The sequence below is a fragment of the Monodon monoceros genome, unplaced genomic scaffold (assembly GCF_005190385.1).
Source record: "Monodon monoceros isolate NGI ecotype Baffin Bay Population unplaced genomic scaffold, NGI_Narwhal_1 Super_Scaffold_18, whole genome shotgun sequence".
In the NCBI taxonomy this organism is placed as follows: Eukaryota; Metazoa; Chordata; class Mammalia; order Artiodactyla; family Monodontidae; genus Monodon; species Monodon monoceros.
In genome coordinates, this window is record NW_021703774.1 from 115,560,901 (window position 1) to 115,579,289 (window position 18,389).

Below are 18,389 nucleotides of genomic sequence, written 5' to 3' on the forward strand. Positions count from 1 at the left end.
GTCCCTGGTCAGGGAAATAAGATCCTGCATGCCACACAGTGTGGCCTAAAAAAAAAAAAAAGAGAAGATGACCCCCTCTTTAGGTTTTTTGCCCTGCCAGTTTTACATCTATTAGCAAATTCTTTTAAGCATTTCTAACTGCCGATATGTCTGTTCTTCAAATTCTCCCTTATACTAGTTTTAACACCTTGTTAGTTCTCTCATTCATTAATTAGTTATATGAAACCTTTAAAAAAAAAAAAAAACCTGTTGCCTATAGAGTTCAATCTTCAATCTCCAAAGAACTTTTGTATTATCTGGTTACAGGGTATATATTCAAATCAATGGGTGTCATTCTAGAAGCCATGTAAACAGCCTTTTTTTTTTTTTTTAATTCAGAGGAGTCTTGGAATAAACTCTTCTCCCTATATGCAAATTGGTGACTCTGGTAGATTCCTTAAACATTCAATAAATTTGCCATAAACATACCAGACCTTTTATAAAATTATGTCTTTTCCAGGAACCATCAAGTCACAGATGTAGGCAACTAACTATGTTTGCAACTAATCATGTTTGTAGTCTATCTCTACCTATCCTCCTGGCTTTAATGGCCCTCGCCAGTCAGCTTTTATAAGTGGCGGAAAATCTAATATATAAGCATTAGGTCTTATTCTATCATGGGATCAAAGAAGCAGAGGAAGAAGCTAGGCTATAGAACAAGAAAGAATGAAACATGACAGGGAAAATAGAAAGGTACTATTTCATGGGTTCCTAAAGACTATTATTTGGGTTCTAGATCCTTCCTAAAACTGACTCTGTTCCAGCCTTCAGATCCATGAGGCACTTTGATATACTTAAAATATATTTGTCCATATTTTGTTTAAGTAGCTTAAGTTCATTTGTGTTACTTGTGATAAAAGCTCTTAATTGATAGTTATATAATTGCTTAATACTTATCAAAGGTACTTTAATATTCTCATTATGTGGCTTTGGAATACAGTTACATGTCTAGAAACTATATTTACAATATGTAGGTGAATTTTTGAACTTGTGTAAATTCAAATTTGCATTTGGAATGTATATATTCCATTTAACTTGTAATTTCTATGTAACATCCAATTTATTTAGAAATCTCCTACCAATCTTGAGCTGTACCATTAAAACACAGTTTCATAATTGAGCATGAAAAAGCCATTTAAACTTTCTTGGTAAAAGATTAGATTTTTATTTTCATAATTTAGTGAGGTGTAAGAGGAAATGGATTTGGTTTTTGTCCCCAGTCCCTGGGTGAGCCTGTAAGTGAAAGTGGGGTCTGGCTGCTCGCCCCTCAAAAGCTAATACAGAGGCAAGGTTGGTGGAAAAGAAAGTTTGCTTTATTTTGGATGCCGGCAACGGGGGGCGGGGGCAGGGGAGGAAGGGCAGATGCCTGTCCAAAGGCTGGCTCCCCCCCCAAGCCTGACAGTCAGGAGGCAAGAGCTTTTATACAGAGGGAGGGGGCTACATGCAGAAATGGCATAGTCAGCTCTGACAGTCATCTTGAAATTGGTCATGCAGTGGTCTGACCAGTGTCATCCTGATTGTTTTAAGTACAGTTAATCTTCAGTTCCAGGGTCAGTTTGTTCCCATTTCTTTGAGGCCAGTTCTCAGAATTGTAGCAGCTTATGTCATGGATACAGTCTGGTCATCATGTAGTTAACTTCTTCCACCTGGTGGGGCTTTCAGTGTCTGTAAGACAGCTCACACGATATGGCTCAGAATATTATCTATAGCCCTTGAGGAGGAGCTAAAGGTCCTTGGCTTTGCTTACTGCCTAAACTATTATTGTTTTGTCCTGTTTGACTTTTCTTTGCTTCTGCATTTTCTCACTTCTCTGATTAAACTTATTCTTTGGCTAAAGTTTTTCCACAGACAAAAGGCAGGTGAAGGACATGGGGTTGGGGAAGAAGGACCATAGGGTCCTGCTCCGTTTCAAGCTCATCCAGTCCTTGGAATTTCCTGAGCAACAGGAGTATCTTTTATTATTTTTAAAAAATAAATTTTAGGGACTTCCCTGGTGGCACAGTGGTTAAGAATCCACCTGCCAATGCAGGGGACACGGGTTCAAGCCCTGGTCCGGGAAGATCCCACATGCCGTGGAGCAACTAAGCCCATGCACCACAACTACTGAGCCTGCGCTCTAGAGCCTGCAAGCCACAACTACTGAGCCCACGTGCCACAACTGCTGAAGCCTGTGCACCTAGAAGCCCATGCTCCACAACAAGAGAAGGCACTACAATAAGAAGCCGGAGCAGCACAACAAAGAGTAGCCCCCGACCGCCACAACGAGAGCGCAGCAACAAAGACCCAACGCAGCCAAAAAATAAATGAATAAATAAATAAATAAATAATAAAATAAAATTTTAAAAAATTTACTTATTTGGCTGCACCAGGTCTTAGTTGCAGCACACAGGATCTTCATTGCAGCATGCAGGATCTTTAGTTGCAGCGTGTGGGATTTTTTTTGTGCCATGTGGGATCAAGTACCCTGACCAGGGATCGAACCCAGGCCTGCACTGGGAGCGTGAAGTCTTAACTGCTGGACAACCAGGGAAGTCCCTCTTTTATTATTCATAATGAGCCCCTTTCAAAAGATCATAGTAGAGTTTGTGCTAATGAGGTGACTTAGGGTGGAGCCCCTAAAGAGGCTCAGGGTGGGGCCAATCACCAGAAAGACCAAGTAATTAGAGGGTAGTGTTGTGGTCTAAACTGCCCCCCCACCCCCGCCCCAAATTCATATGTTGAAGCCCTAACCATTCCCATGTGACCATGTTTGAAGATAGGGACTTAAGAGAAGTAATTGAATTAAATGAGGTCATAAGGGTATGTCTCTAATCTAATAAAACTGGTGTCTTTGTAAGAAGAAGAGACACCAGAGCTCACTCTCTCCCTATGCGTGTGCACAGACAAGAGGCCATGTGAGAACAGAGTGAGAATGTAGCTGTCTACGAGACAGGATGAGAGGCCTCACCAGAAACCAACCCAGATGGTACCTTGATCTTGGGACTTCTAGCCTCCAGAACTATGAAAAAATAAATTTCTGTTGTTTAAGCCACCCAGTTTGTGGCATTTTCTTATGGCAACCTTAGCTGACTAATGCAGGTGGGAACTTAAACCCCACCCTTGACATCTGGGCAGGAGAGGGAGGCTGTAAATTCTCTACTGAAACTTGAACGATGAGATTCAGGAGTTTCCAGATTAGTGAACACACTGAGGTACTGGGAGGGTGGTACATTGGGAGAAGTTATGAAAGCTCGGTGTCTCTCCTTATACCTTGCCCTTTGCATCTCCTCCTTTGTAATAAACCAGTAAATGTATTTTACCTGAGTTCTGTGAGCCATTCTAGCAAATTATCAAACCCAAGGGCAAGGTCATGGGAATACCCGAATTTGTAGCCAAAGTGGTCAGAAGTGTGGGTAGCCTGGGGATCCAGGACTTATAGTGGTGTTTCTGAAGTGAGATACCACTTCAGATGGAGTGGGCGGAGCCCTTACACCTGTGGAGTCTGATGCTAACTATTCTGAGTTACTGTCAGAATAGGATTGAACTATGGATTCCCAGTTGGTATCAGAATTGGAAAATCATAAGTGATGTCAGAAACACCATTTAGTATAACATTTTAGCAGTATTTGATGTTTAGAATTACAAAGAAATAGTAAATTCACATTTGGTTCTTTCATTATTTCATACTGATATTTTCTGAAGTATCTAATAATGCAATCTAATGAACAAATGGACAGGTAACTATGCAGTTCAAAATCAAAACATGAATTTTTTTCTATCACAGTAAATAAACCAAGTACACACTATTGCATGAAGTAATAAGACGTCTTGAAAAGAATACACAAATTGAACAGATACACAACACTGAACAATTTTAGTTAAGTTTATTTTTAGAATGTATATGCATGGAATGAGACTGTACAGTAGACCAAAGGTTAACCAGAGACCAACAGAGTCATATAAAAATAATTTAAGGGAAATTTTATTGATTTATTTTAAATAAGGCAAGTGAAATGTGGGCTCAGAATTAAACAAGATTTTCAAGTAACTTTTGGTCATTGTATAAAGGGAGAATATGAACATCAAATTTTTGGTTATTACTGTACAAAATGGAAAACAAATGCTTTCCAAATTGCAGTAAAATTAACTCCTCTAACACAAATACCACTAAGTCTACAAAGTCACTGGCAAGTTATTTAAATCCCAGAATATTTTCTCAATGTAAATTTTGGAACATTCTGAATACTTTTATAAACCTTCCTGTCATTGGAAAAACACTGAAATTCCAATAAATTTCTGTTACTTTAATTATAAGAGGTCAAAACAACAAGCCAAATGTATCTTTCTAGGTTAATGTGATTCAGGTACAGTGGAACTAAAGGACAACACATAATTTTAATAAAACCAAATCTATTATAGAAAAGGCAAGTCATAAAGCTAAACAAAAATAGAAAACGACTATTAGCATCAGTTGCATAGGTTTAGTATAAGAGTACTTATTTTAAAATTTTTACTGGAAAAAACCTTAAAGCCTGCTCTTTCTCTTTCCTGGAGTTTAAGCAGTAGATCATGTTCTAAATACTCAACAATTACTAACATGGTGATCTGGTTAATTTTTATACCTGCCAATGTGTTCACGGGCTATAATAATCCTTTGAATTTGTGCTGTACCTTCATAAATCTGCAAAAAATAAGAAAATACATGTAGGTTAAATATCTTCCGTATGTAAACACCCAGTATTTTGGACAGTACTCTAAGCTCCACTGCAATACCAAACTGAATCAAACCATATATAAGGTCTGTAGTCTACAGTGATTCTGAAACTTGATTTTCTGAACCCCATGAAAATACATAAATTCTCTAAAGATTAGTTAAAATTATTATAAAAACTCATTTACCAAAATTTTGGAGGACAGTCTTAAAACATCAAAAAAAAGGATATTAATATTTCAAAAAGTGTTTGGGAAATCTAAGTTCAATGTTGCTAAAATATTTTAACCAACTTTTTTGAACTGTTTTTAGCTAGTTGTCGCCTTCAGTCATTTTCTGTTCCTACTCTTAAATCTGATTTCTATCTCTTGTTGCCTAAGGAACACAGTTGCTAAAGAAAAAGATGCTGAAAGGATTTGTTTTTGTTCATTTAGGTAGCCCTAGTAGCCAGCCCTCACTTCCAGTTTAAACTTCTAACCATTTATTAGTTCAGATGGCAGAGAAAAGCTAAAACGTAATAATTACAAGCTCCAGGGAAGGGAGAGTATTACCAGATAAACCCGTAACTTTGGATAAGGCACAAATTCTGGTTCTCAGTTTTTTCAAGTCTAAATTGAGGGGCTGCACTGTCTAAATTTCTTTCTCTAACATTCTATGATTCTACCTCTGGATTTCAAATGACTGGATTTGTCAAATAATTTGCTGGGGGTTGAGGAAAGCAAGGGAAGAGATTGAGAATCATTGCTTATAATTACTTAAACTACATGTGGACATGAGCATTTATATCTTATTCACTAAATTACTCCTATCTCTAAGTTTTTCTAACCATCAATTTAATTTATAAGACAGAGTCATCTATATCACTTTCTCCTCATGTTGTTTTTTTTATCTCCCAAATATGACTTCAAGAGTTGTCAGGTAAGATTCAAAATAAAATAACTTAATTAATTTAAATGATACACATACTTTTAGGAGAGCAAAGAGTGAGTTACAATTAGCTAGGATGTTAAGAATCAAAGAAGGCTGATCCAGACATCCTGTACATGTCTGCACCATTTACTCTGTTAGCCTGTTCTCTCTCAAGGAATACACTTCAATGTAACATTCTTCCTTGTGTTAATTAGTTCCAAAAATTTAGGCTCACAACCATTTATTATAATGATTTATTATTACCTGTGACATAAAAATCTATAATCAGAAATCTACTATGTCATTTATGAATATTATGTTCCTTAAAAATCAATAAAAATCATTTTTAACATTACCTGATAGATCTTGGCATCCCTCATTAGTTTTTCTACAGGATATTCTGTATTATATCCGTTGCCTCCGAAAATCTGAACAGCATCAGTAGCTACCTGATTTGCAATATCTCCAGCATATGCCTTTGCAATAGAGGCAAAATAGGTATTTCGGCGACCAGAATCAACCTCCCAAGCTGCTCTCTGGTAACTCAATCTAGCTAGTTCAACCTTCATTGCCATGTCAGCCAGCAAAAATGATATTCCTTGGTGCTAGAATTAAACAGAAAAAAGTTTAAGGATATTTATTGACTAAAAGTTTTTTCCCTGGAACTTTTTTTTTAACTTTTAAAACTAATTTTAGACTTAAAAAGTTACATTCTGCGTCCTCCAGTGGTAACATATTACAAAACCATAGTATAATAAACATTGGTAAAATGTTGTCAGCTAAACTATGTATTTTATTCAAATTTGGCCAAGTTTTCCACCAATGTCCTTCTTCTGTTGAAAGATCCCATCCAGGATTCCAACTGAATTAAACTGCTATTTCTTCCTAGTCTTTCCTTCTCTTTCATGACCATGGTGCACTTTTGAATAATACTGATTGGTTATTTTTTTGTAGAATGTCCCTCAATTTGGGTTTGCCTGATGTTTTCTCAGGAGTGGAATGAGGTTATAATTTTTGACAAAAATACCACAAAAATTATATGGATCCTTCAGAGTATCTCCTGGGACTTTTTAAAGAAAATTGCCATAGATAGTGAAAAATAATGTGGCACTGTATCAGGTGCTGATGGGAAAGTGACAAAGACAAATAAAAGATGTTTCTTATCCTCTACAGGTTCATAATTAAATAGGAGACTTAGACAAATACTTTCAAGAGGAGACAGTAAGTTTTCTATGAGTTATATGGCCAAGATATGTTATAAGATGGAAATATGTTCACCATACCTTGATATGTGAAAATTTCAAATATGTAGTATGCTTACAGCTTTGGAAAAATATATTCATGACCCCAAAAGAGCAGAACACACATTCTGTTAAAGAGCACATGGAACATTCTGCAGGATAGATAACATGTTAGGCCACAAAAAAAAGTCTCAATAAATGTAACAGGGTTGAAATCATGTCAAACATCTTTTTTGACCACAACGGTAGAGACTATAAATCAACTACAAAAACAAAAAAATCCTGCAAAAAACACAAACATGTGGAATCTAAACAACATGCTACTAAAAAACCCAATGGTTCACTGAAGAAATGAAAGACGAAATTAAAAAATACCTGGAGACAAATGAAAATGGAAGCACAATGTTCTAAAATCTATGGGACATAACAAAGGCAGTTCTAAGAAGTTTATAGCAATACAGGCCTTCCTCAAGAAACAAGAAAAATCTCAAATAGACAATTAACCTTACACATAAAGAAACTAGAAAAGAAAAATAAGTCCAAAGTTAATAGAACAAAGGAAATAATACAGCTCAGAGTGGAAATAAATGAAATCAAGACAAAAAAATACAAAAGAGATCAATGAAACTAACAGCTGATTCTTTGAAAAGATTTTTAAAAATTGATAAATCTTTAGCCAGACTCATGAAAAAAAGACAGGACCCAAACAAATAAAATCAGAAACAAAAGAGGACAAGATGCAACCAATATCACAGACACACAAAATATCATGAGAGATTACTACAAAAATTACATGCCAACAAATTAGACAACCTAGAAGAAATGGCTAAATTCATTTAGACATATAACCTAAGAAGACTAAATAAGGAAGAAAAAGAAATTTGAACAGACCAATTACTAGTAGTGAAATTTAATCAGTAATGAAAAACTCCCAAGAAACGAAAGTCCAGGACCAGACAGCTTCACAGGTGAATTCTACCAGACATTTAACAAAGACTTAACACCTATCCTTCTCAAACTATTCCAAAAAATTGAGAAAGGAATGCTCCCAAACTCACTCTACAAAGACAGCATTCCTCTGATACCAAAACCAAATCACTACCAAAAACAAAAAGTAAAAATACATAAAAATTACAGGCCAATATCCCAGATGAACATAGATGCTAAAATCCTCAACAAATAATAGCAAACCAAATTCATTAATATCTTAAAAAGATCATATACCATGAGATCAAAAGGGATTTATCCCAGGGATGCAAGGATGGTTAAATAGCCGCAAGTCAGTCAACGTGATAAACCACATTAACGAAATGAAGGATAAAAACCATATAAACATTTCAATAGATGCAGAAAAAGCTTTTGACAAAATTCAACACCCATTTATGATAAAAACACTCAACTAAGTGTGTGCAGAGGGAACATACCTCAACATAATTAAGGACATAAATGACAAAAACCACAGCTAACAACATACTCAATGGCAAAAAGCTGAAAGCATTTCCTCTAAGATCAGGAACAAGATAAGGATGCCCACTCCCACCACTTTTATTCAACATAGAATTGGGAGTCCTATCCACAACAATCAGACAAGAAAAAGAGGTAAAAAGCATCCACATTAGAAAGGAAGAAGTAAAACTGTCACTGTTTGCAGATGATGATATAGAAAACCCTATAGACTCCACAAAAAAGCTATCAGAATGCTGTAGCGTTTTCATACACTAATAATGATCTGTCAGAGAAAAGAAAACGATCCCATTTACAACTGCATCAAAAAGAATACCTAGGAATAAAAGTAATCAAGGAAGTAAAAGACCTGTACTCTGAAAACTGTGAGACATTGATGAAAGAAACAAAAGATGATACAAATAGAGAGTCCATGCTAATGGATTGGAAGAATTAATATTGTTAAAATACCCATACTATCCAAAGCAATCTACAGATTCATAACAATATGAATATCAAAATACCAACAGAATTTTTCACAGAACTAGAACAAATAATCCTATAATTTGTATGGAACCAAAAAGACGCTGAATAAACAAAGAAATCTTGAGAAAGAACAAAGCTGGAGGTATCATGCTTCCTGATTTCAAATTATACTACAAAGCCATAGGAATCAAAACAGTATGATACTGGCACAAAAACAGACACATAGATCAATGGAACAGAATAGAAAGCCCAGAAATAAATGCACACTTATACGATCAATTAATCTTCAACAAAGAAGGCAAGAATATACAATGGGGAAAAGACAGCCAGTGTAAAAAAAAGGTCACCTACATGCAAAACACAAAACTGGACCATTTCTTTACACCATATACAAAAATAAACTCAAAATGGATGAAAGAATTAAAAGTAAGACCAGAAACCATAGAACTCCTAGAAGGAAACAGAGGCAGTATGCTTTTTTACATTGGTCTTATCAATATTTTTTGGATCTGTCTCCTCAGGCAAGGGCAACAAAAGCAAAAATAAACAAATGGGAGTAGATAAAAGTAAAAACTAAAAAGCTTTTGCACAGTGAAGGAAATCATCAACCAAATGAAAAAGTAACCTACTGAATGGGAGAAGATATTTGTAAATGATATATTTGATAAGGGTTAATATCCAAATTACATTAAAAAATGCAACTTATCAAAAAAAGAAATCCAATAAAAAATGGGCAGAGGACTTGATTAGATATTTTTCCAAAAACACAAAGATGGCCAGTAGACACATGAAAAGATGCTCAAAGTTACTAATCATCAGGAAAATGCAAATCAAAACCACAATGAAATATTGCCTCACACCTGTCAGAAAGGCTGTTATCAAAAAGACAACCAATAACAAGTGTTGGCAACAATGTGGAGAAAATGAAACCCTCGTGTACTGCTGGTGGAATGTAAATTGGTGCAGCCACTATGGAAAACAGTATATAGGTTCCTCAAAAAATTAAAAATAGTACTATCATATGATCCAGCAATTCCACTTCTGGGTTTACCTGAAGAAAAGAAAAACACTAATTCAAAAAGATATATGCACTCCGATGTTATATACAGCATAAGGAATATAGTCAATAATACTACAGTAATTTAGTATGTTGAAAGATGGTTACTAGACTTATAGTGATGATCATTTCTTTTTTTTTTTTTTGCGGTACGCGGGCTTCTCACTGTTGCGGCCTCTCCCGCAGCACAGCACAGGCTCCGGTCGTGCAGGCCCAGCGGCCATGGCTCACGGGCCCAGCCGCTCCGTGGCATGTGGGATCCTCCCGGACCGGGACACGAACCCGTATCCCCTGCATTGGCAGGCGGACTCTCAACCACTGTGCCACCAGGGAAGCCCAGATGATCATTTCTTAATGTGTTTGCCTGTCAATCACTATGTTGTACACCTGAAACCAATATATTGTATGTCAACTATACATCAATTAAAAAAACACAGACACATGCACTATATATATTTTTTTTTTTTTTTTTTTGGATAAAGGGAATATAGAGCAAAATGAAAAAAATCACAGTAATTTTCTCTGGACAATAACTTTTTTTACTTAATTTTACTTATATTGTATCACATAAATTATTCTACAATGGACGTGGAATGGAACATATCCTTTAATATACATTCAAAGAAGTCGTAAAGACATTCAGAAACAAGAATACTAAGATTATTAGAAAGGTGCTTTGTGTAGTATGCAACACCAAAATGGGTTTTGAAGACCAATTGGTTATAACAAAGACCCCACACATTCTATGACTGTGTACAAACTAATAGGAACTAAAGGTCACAAAAAATAAAACAAAAAACTGAGGTGTTCAATTTCATATATTTACTCTATTTAGTACTTCAGAACGTGACAAGTTGCTTGAGACTGGTGTGGTAATTAAGTCTTAGAGGAGGCATTATTAACCAATGTGAATAATTCCTATGTAGGATAAGGAAAGTAATAGCTTCCCTTATCACTATCTGCCTGAACTGTGTCCATTCTTCTAAGTCAATGATTCTTTCAGTTTTTTGTTTTTGGTTTCATTTTTGAATAGGTAATACAACCACCAGTTCAAAGTTCAAATTTTCTTCCTACTTGTATCATCCCTGCCCTTCCCCACCCCATTTAATTCCCCCTCCTGGAGGTTAACAGTTTGTTTTTCATTCTCTCAGAGATATTATATACACACGTAAGCAAATACATCTATTGTCTATCCCTCATTTTTTTTCCTGCCCCCCCCATTGTCTCTCCCTTTTTTACACATATGGTAGCCTACCATGTTGATGGGTTTTCATTTTGCTTTTCTTACTTATCAATAAATCTAAGCACTCTATATATCAATACATAGATAACTTCTTTATTCTTTTTTAGAACTGCAGGATATTCCACTGTATTGATGATCAAAATCTTGGCTGTTTCTAGTATTAGGCTGTTTCCACACAATGCTGAAATAAACAACCTATAAATATGTCATGCTGCACATAATGGGAATATATCTGAAATATAAATATTATATGAAATATAGCTGAAGGATAACCATTGCAATGTGGGCCCAAAGGTAGGTACTTTAGATATATATTGCCAAAATGTGGTTCATAAAAGTTACACCAATTTATATTCCCATTGGCATCAGGCAGAATCACTTATTTCACTACAGCCTCAGCAACCTGGTATAACATGCCCATGCTTCTCTTGAAAGATTTTGATTTAAAAATCTAGGGTGGTACCCAGTTTACGTTTTTAATTAATACTCCCAAAGAGTCTCATTCACTTCCATTTCAGCCCATGCTTTGAGAAACTCTGTTGTAAATCCAGCTCAGATACCCTGTAATGCATCTAGCCCAAGACAGTCTCTCTCCTTTTGGTTCTGTAACCCTGTCTGTAGCTCTCATTTTGGGACTTAATGTTATACTGCTCTATATTATTTCTTAATATTTCTTTTCTGATATGTATCTTATCTCCAAAGTCAAAGGCTCCTGAGAGCAGAGGCTATATCAAACTTCTTTTATATCTCTGGAAATAGCACATGAAGAGTATTCAAAGAGGACAGACTCTTTAATAAGTGACTACTTGGGTTCACATCTTTTTTTTCTTTTTTTAAACATCATTATTGGAATATAATTGCTTCACAATGGTGCGCTAGTTTCTGCTTTATAACAAAGTGAACCAGTTATACATATGTGCCCATATCTCCTCCCTCTTGCATCTCCCTCCCACCCCCCACCCCTCTAGGGGGTCAAAAAGCAACAAGCTGATCTCCCTGTGCTATGTGGCTGCTTCCCACTAGCTATCTATTTTACATTTGGTAGTATATATTAGTGATGCCACTCTCTCACTTCCTCCCAGCTTACCCTTCCCCCTACCCCATGTCCTCAAGACCATTCTCTACACCTGCATCTTTATTCCTGTCCTGCCCCTAGATTCTTAAGAACCATTATTTTTATATATTCCATATATATGTGTTAGCATACGGTATTTGTTTTTCTTTCTGACTTACTTCACTCTGTATGACAGACTCTAGGTCCATCCACCTCACTACGAATAACTCAAGTTCGTTTCTTCTTATGGATGAGTAATATTCCACTGTATATATGCGCCACATCTTCTTTATCCATTCATCTGTCAATGGACATTTAGGTTGCTTCCATGTCCTGCCTATTGTACATAAAGCTGCAATGTACATTGTGGTACATGACTCTTTTTGAATTATGGTTTTCTCAGTGTATATGCCCAGTAGTGACATTGCTGGGTTGTATGGTAGTTCTATTTTTACTTTTTTAAGGAACCTCCATACTGTTCTCCATAGTGGCTATATCAGTTTACATTCCCACCAACAGTGCAAGAGGGTTCCCTTTTCGCCAAACCCTCTCCAGCATTTATTGTTTGTAGATTTTTTGATGAGGGCGATTCTGACTGGTGTGAGGTGACACCTCATTGTAGTTTTGATATGCATTTCTCTAATGATTAGTGATGTTGAGCAACCATTCAGGTGCTTGTTGGCAAACTGTATATTTTCTTTGAAGAAATGTCTATTTAGGTCTTCTGCCCATTTATGGATTGTGTTGTTTACTTTTTTGATATTGAGCTGAATGAGCTGCTTGTATATTTTGGAGATTAATCCTTTGTCAGTTGCTCCAATTGCAAATATTTTCTCCCATTCTGAGGGTTGTCTTTTCACCTTTTTTATGGTTTCCTTTGCTGTGCAAACACATTTAAGTTCCATTAGGTCCATTTGTTTATTTTTGTTTTTATTTCCATTTCTCTAGGAGGTGGGTCCAAAAAGATCTTGCTGTGATTTATGTCATAGAATGTTCTGCCTATGTTTTCCTCTAAGAGTTTTATAGTGTCTGGATTTACATTTAGGTCTTTAATACATTTTGAGTTTATTGTTGTGTATGGTGTTAGGCAGTGTTCTAATTTCATTCTTTTACATGTAGCTGTACAGTTCTCCCAGCACCACATATTCAAGAGGCTGTCTTTTCTCCATTGTATATTCTTGCATCCTTTATCAAAGATAACATGACCATATGTGCATGGGTTTATCTCTGGGCATTCTATCCTGTACAACTGATCTATATTTCCCTTTTTGTGCCAGTACCATAGTGTCTTGATTACTGTAGCTTTGTAGTAGACTCTGAAGTCAGTGAGCCTGATTCGTCCAACTTTGTTTGTCTTTCTCGAGATTGCTTTGGCTATTCGGGGTCTTTTGTGCCCCCATACGAATTTTAAGGTGTTTTGTTCTAGTTCTGTAAAAAATTCCACTGGTAATTTGTTAGGGATTGCACTGAATTTGTAGATTGCTTTGGGTAGTAGAGTCATTTTCACAATGTTGATTCTTCCAATCCAATAACATGGTATATCTCTCCATCTGTTTGTATCATCTTTAATTTCTTTCATCAGTGTCTTATAGTTTTCTGCATATAGGTCTTTCGTCTCCTTAGGTAGGTTTATTCCTAGGTATTTTATTCCTTTTGTTGCAATGGTAAATGGGAGTGTTTCCTTAATTTCTCTTTCAGATTTTACATCATTAGTGTATAGGAATACAAGAGATTTCTGTGCATTAATTTGTATCCTGCTACTTTACCAAATTCATTGATTAGCTCTAGTAGTTTTCTGGTAGCATCTTTAGGATTCTCTATGTATAGTATCATGTCATCTGCAAACAGTGACAGCTTTACTTCTTCTTTTCCAATTTGGATTCCTTTTATTTCTTTTTCTTCTCTGATTGCTGTGGCTAAAACTTCCAAAACTATGTTGAATAAGAGTGCTGAGAGTGGGCAACCGTGTCTTTTTCCTGACCTTAGTGGAAATGGTTTCAGTTTAACATTGAGAACGATGTTGGCTATGGGTTTGTCATATATGGCCTTTATTATGTTGAGGTAAGTTCCCTCTATGCCTACTTTCTGGAGGGTTTTTAAGATAAATGGGTATTGAATTTTGTCGAAAGCTTTTTCTGCATCTGTTGAGATGATCATATGGTTTTTCTCCTTCAGTTTGTTAATATGGTGTATCACATTGATTGATTTGCATATATTGAAGAATCCTTGCATTCCTGGGATAAACCCCACTTGATCATGGTGTATGATCCTTTTAATTTGCTGTTGGATTCTGTTTACTAGTATTTTGTTGAGGATTTTTGCACCTATGTTCATCAGTGATATTGGCCTGTAGTTTTCTTTCTTTGTGACATCTTTGTCTGGTTTTGGTATCAGGATGATGGTGGTCTCGTAGAATGAGTTTCGGAGTGTTCCTCCCTCTGCTATATTTTGGAAGAGTTTGAGAAGGATAGGTGTTAGCTCTTCTCTAAATGTTTGACAGAATTTGCCTGTGAATCTATCTGGTCCTGGGCTTTGGTTGTTGGAAGGTTTTTAATCACAATTTCAATTTTAGTGCTTGTGATTGATCTGTTTATATTTTCTATTTCTTCCTGGTTCAGTCTCAGAAGGTTGTGCTTTTTTAAGAATTTGTCCATTTCTTCCAGGTTGTCCATTTTATTGTAATACAGCTGCTTGTAGTAATCTCTCATGATCCTTTGTATTTCTGCAGTGTCCGTAGTTACTTCTCCTTTTTCATTTCTTATTCTATTGATGACTCTTTCCCCTTTTTTTCTTGATGAGTCTGGCTAATGGCTTATCAATTTTGTTTACCTTCTCCAAGAACCAGCTTTTAGTTTTACTGATCTTTGCTACTGTTCCCTTATTTTTCATTTATTTCTGAACTGATCTTTATGAGTTCTTTCCTTCTACTAACTTTGGGGTTTTTTTATTCTTCTTTCTCTAATTGCTTTAGGTGTAAGGTTAGGTTGTTTATTTGAGATGTTTCTTGAGGTAGGACTGTATTGCTATAAACTTCCCTCTTAGAACTACTTTTGCTGCATCCCATAGGTTTTGGGTAGTTGTGTTTTCATTGTCATTTGTCTCTAGGTATTTTTTGATTTCTTATTTGATTTCTTCAGTGATCTCTTGGTTATTAAGTAGTGTATTGTTTAGCCTCCATGTATTTGTATTTTTTACAGATTTCTTCCCATGATTCATATCTAATCTCATAGCATTGTGGTAGGAAAAGATACCTGACATGATTTCAATTTTCTTAAATTTACCAAGGCTTGATTTGTGACCCAAGATATGATCTATCCTGGAGAATGTTCCATGAGCACGTGAGAAGAAAGTATATTCTGTTGTTTTTGGATGGAATGTCTTATAAATATCAGTTAAGTCCATCTTTAAATGTATCATTTAAAGCTTGTGTTTTATTTATTTTCATTTTGGATGATCTGTCCATTGGTTAAAGTGGCGTGTTCAATTCCCCTACTATTATTGTGTTACTGTCAATTTCCCCTTTTATGGCTGTTAGCTTTTGTGTTATGTGTTGAGATGCTTCTATGTTGGGTGCATAAATATTTACAATTGTTATATTTTATTCTTGGATTGGTCCCTTGATCATTACGTAGTGTCTTTGTCTCTTGTAATAGTCTTTATTTTAAAGTCTATTTCATCCGATATGAGAATTGCTACTGCAGCTTTCTTTTGATTTACATTTGCATGGAATATCTTTTTCCATCCCCTCACTTTCAGTCCATATGTATCCCTAGGTCTGAAGTGGGTCTCTTGTATACAGCATATTTTAATGGGTCTTGTTTTTGTATCCATTCAGCCAGTCTGTCTTTTGCTTGGAGCATTTAATCCATTTACGTTTAAGGTAATTATTGATATGTATGTTCCTATTACCATTTTCTTAATTGTTTTGGGTTTGTTAGTGTAGCTCTTTTCCTTCTCTTCTGTCTCCTGCCTAGAGAAGTTCCTTTAGCATTTGTTGTAAAGCTGGTTTGGTGGTGCTGAATTCTCTTAGCTCTTGCTTGTCTATAAAGGTTTTAATTTCTCTGTCGAATATGAATGAGATCCTTCCTGGGTAGAGTAATCTTGGTTTTAGGTTTTTCCCTTTTATCACTTTAACTATGTCCTGCCATTCCCTTCTGGCTTGCAGAGTTTCTGCTGAAAGATCAGCTGTTAACCTTATGAGGATTCCCTTGTATTTTATTTGTTGCTTTTCCCTTGCGGCTTTTAATATTTTTTCTTTGTATTTGATTTTCTTTTTTTCCGGTACACGGGCCTCTCACTGCTGTGGCCTCTCCCGTTGCAGACTCCAGACGCGCAGGCTCCAGACGCGCAGGCTCAGCGGTCATGGCTCACGGGCCCAGCCACTCCGCGGCATGTGGGATCTTCCTGGACCGGGGCACGAACCTGTGACCCCTGCATCGGCAGGTGGACTCTCAACCACTGCGCCACCAGGGAAGCCGTTTGTATTTGATTTTTGATAGTTTGATTAATATGTGCCTTGGTATGTTTCTTCTTGGATTTTCCTGTATGGGACTCTCTGTGCTTTCTGGGCTTGATTAACTATTTCATTTCCCATATTAGGGAAGTTTTCAACTATAATCTCTTCAAATATTTTCTCAGTCCCGTTCTTTTTCTCTTCTTCTTCTGGGACCCCTATAATTCAAATGTTGGTGCATTTAATGTTGTCCCAGAGGTCTCTAAGACTGTCCTAAATTCTTTTCATTCTTTTCTCTTTATTCTGCTCTGCAGTAGGTATTTCCACTATTTTATCTTCCAGGTCACTTATCCGTTCTTCTGCCTCAGTTATTCTGCTCTTGATTCCTTCTAGAGAATATTGTGTTGTTCATCACTGTTTGTTTGCTCTTTAGTTCTTCTAGGTCCTTGTTAAATGTTTCTTGTTTTCTCTCCATTCTATTTCCAAGATTTTGGATCATCTTTACTATTATTACTCTGAATTCTTTTTCAGGTAGACTGCCTACTTCCTCATTTGTTTGGTCTGGTGGGTTTTTGCCTTGCTCGTTCATCTGCTGTGTGTTTCTCTGTCTTCTCATTTTGCTTAACTTACTGTGTTTGGGGTCTCCTTTTCGCAGGCTGTAGGTTCGTAGTTCCTGTTGTTTGTGGTGTCTGCCCCCAGTGGCTAAGTCTGGTTCAGTGGGTTGTGTAGGCTTCCTTGTGGAGGGGACTGGTGCCTGTGTTCTGGAGGATGAGGCTGGATCTTGTCTTTCTGGTAGGCAGGACCACATCCAGTGTGTGTTTTGGGGTGTCTGTGACTTTATTATGATTTTAGGCAGCATCTCTGCTAATGGGTGGGGTTGTATTCCTGTCTTGCTAGTTGTTTGGCATAGGGTGTCCAGCACTGCAGCTTGCTGGTTGCTGAGTGGAGCTGGGCCTTAGCGTTGAGATGGAGATCTCTGGGAGCACTTTCACCATTTAATATTACATGGAACCGAGAGACCTCTGGTGGACCAATGTCCTGAACTCGGCTCTCCCACCTCAGAGGCACAGGCGTGACACCCGGCCAGAGCACCAAGACCCTGTCAGCCACACAGCTCAGATGAAAAGGGAGAAAAAAAGAAAGAAAGAAAGAAAGAAAAAATAAAATAAAATAAAGTTATTAAAATAAAAAATTAAAGTTATTATTAAAAATAAAAAATTAAAAAGTGATAAGAAACAAAGAAAGAAGAGAGCAACCAAACCAAAAACAAATCCACTAATGATAACAGGCACTAAAAACTATACTAAAAAAATAATAAAAATAAATAAACCAGACGGACAGAACCCTAGGATAAATGGTAAAAGCAAAGCTATACAGACAAAAGCACACAAAGAAGCATACACATGCACACTCACAAAAAGAGAAAAAGTAAAAAAGTATATATCGTTGCTCCCAAAATCCACTGCCTCAATTTTGGGATTATTCATTGTCTATTCAGGTATTCCACAGATGCAGGGTACATCAAGTTGATTGTGGAGATTTAATCCACTGCTCCAGAGGCTACTGGGAGAGATTTCCCTTTCTCTTCTTTGTTCACACAGCTCCTGGGGTTCAGCTTTGGATTTGGCCCCGCCTCCACGTGTAGGTCACCTGAGAGCGTCTGTTCTTCACTCAGACAGGAGGGGGTTAAAGGAGCAGCTGATTAGGGGGCTCTGGCTCACTCAGGCCAGGGGGAGGGAGGGGTACGGAATGAGGGGCGAGCCTGCATTGGCAG

General features: G+C 36.7%; 1 protein-coding gene across 3 annotated transcripts in view; it reads right to left on the reverse strand.

Annotated features, from left to right (window-relative positions):
• Window positions 1-3,880: 3,880 nt before the first annotated feature.
• The window catches only part of ACADM (acyl-CoA dehydrogenase medium chain), a 48,638-nt gene continuing 34,129 nt past the window's right edge, over window positions 3,881-18,389 (reverse strand). For 2 of the 3 annotated variants that reach the window (XM_029229344.1, XM_029229345.1), the window contains 2 exons: window positions 5,995-6,243; window positions 3,888-4,699 (listed from right to left, as the gene is read on the reverse strand). In XM_029229344.1, the coding sequence (XP_029085177.1) occupies window positions 4,628-4,699; window positions 5,995-6,243 (321 nt within the window). In that variant the 3' untranslated portion in view covers window positions 3,888-4,627. Of the gene's footprint in view, window positions 4,700-5,994; window positions 6,244-18,389 lie in introns of all 3 variants that reach the window. The other variant, XM_029229343.1, reaches the window with a different exon arrangement.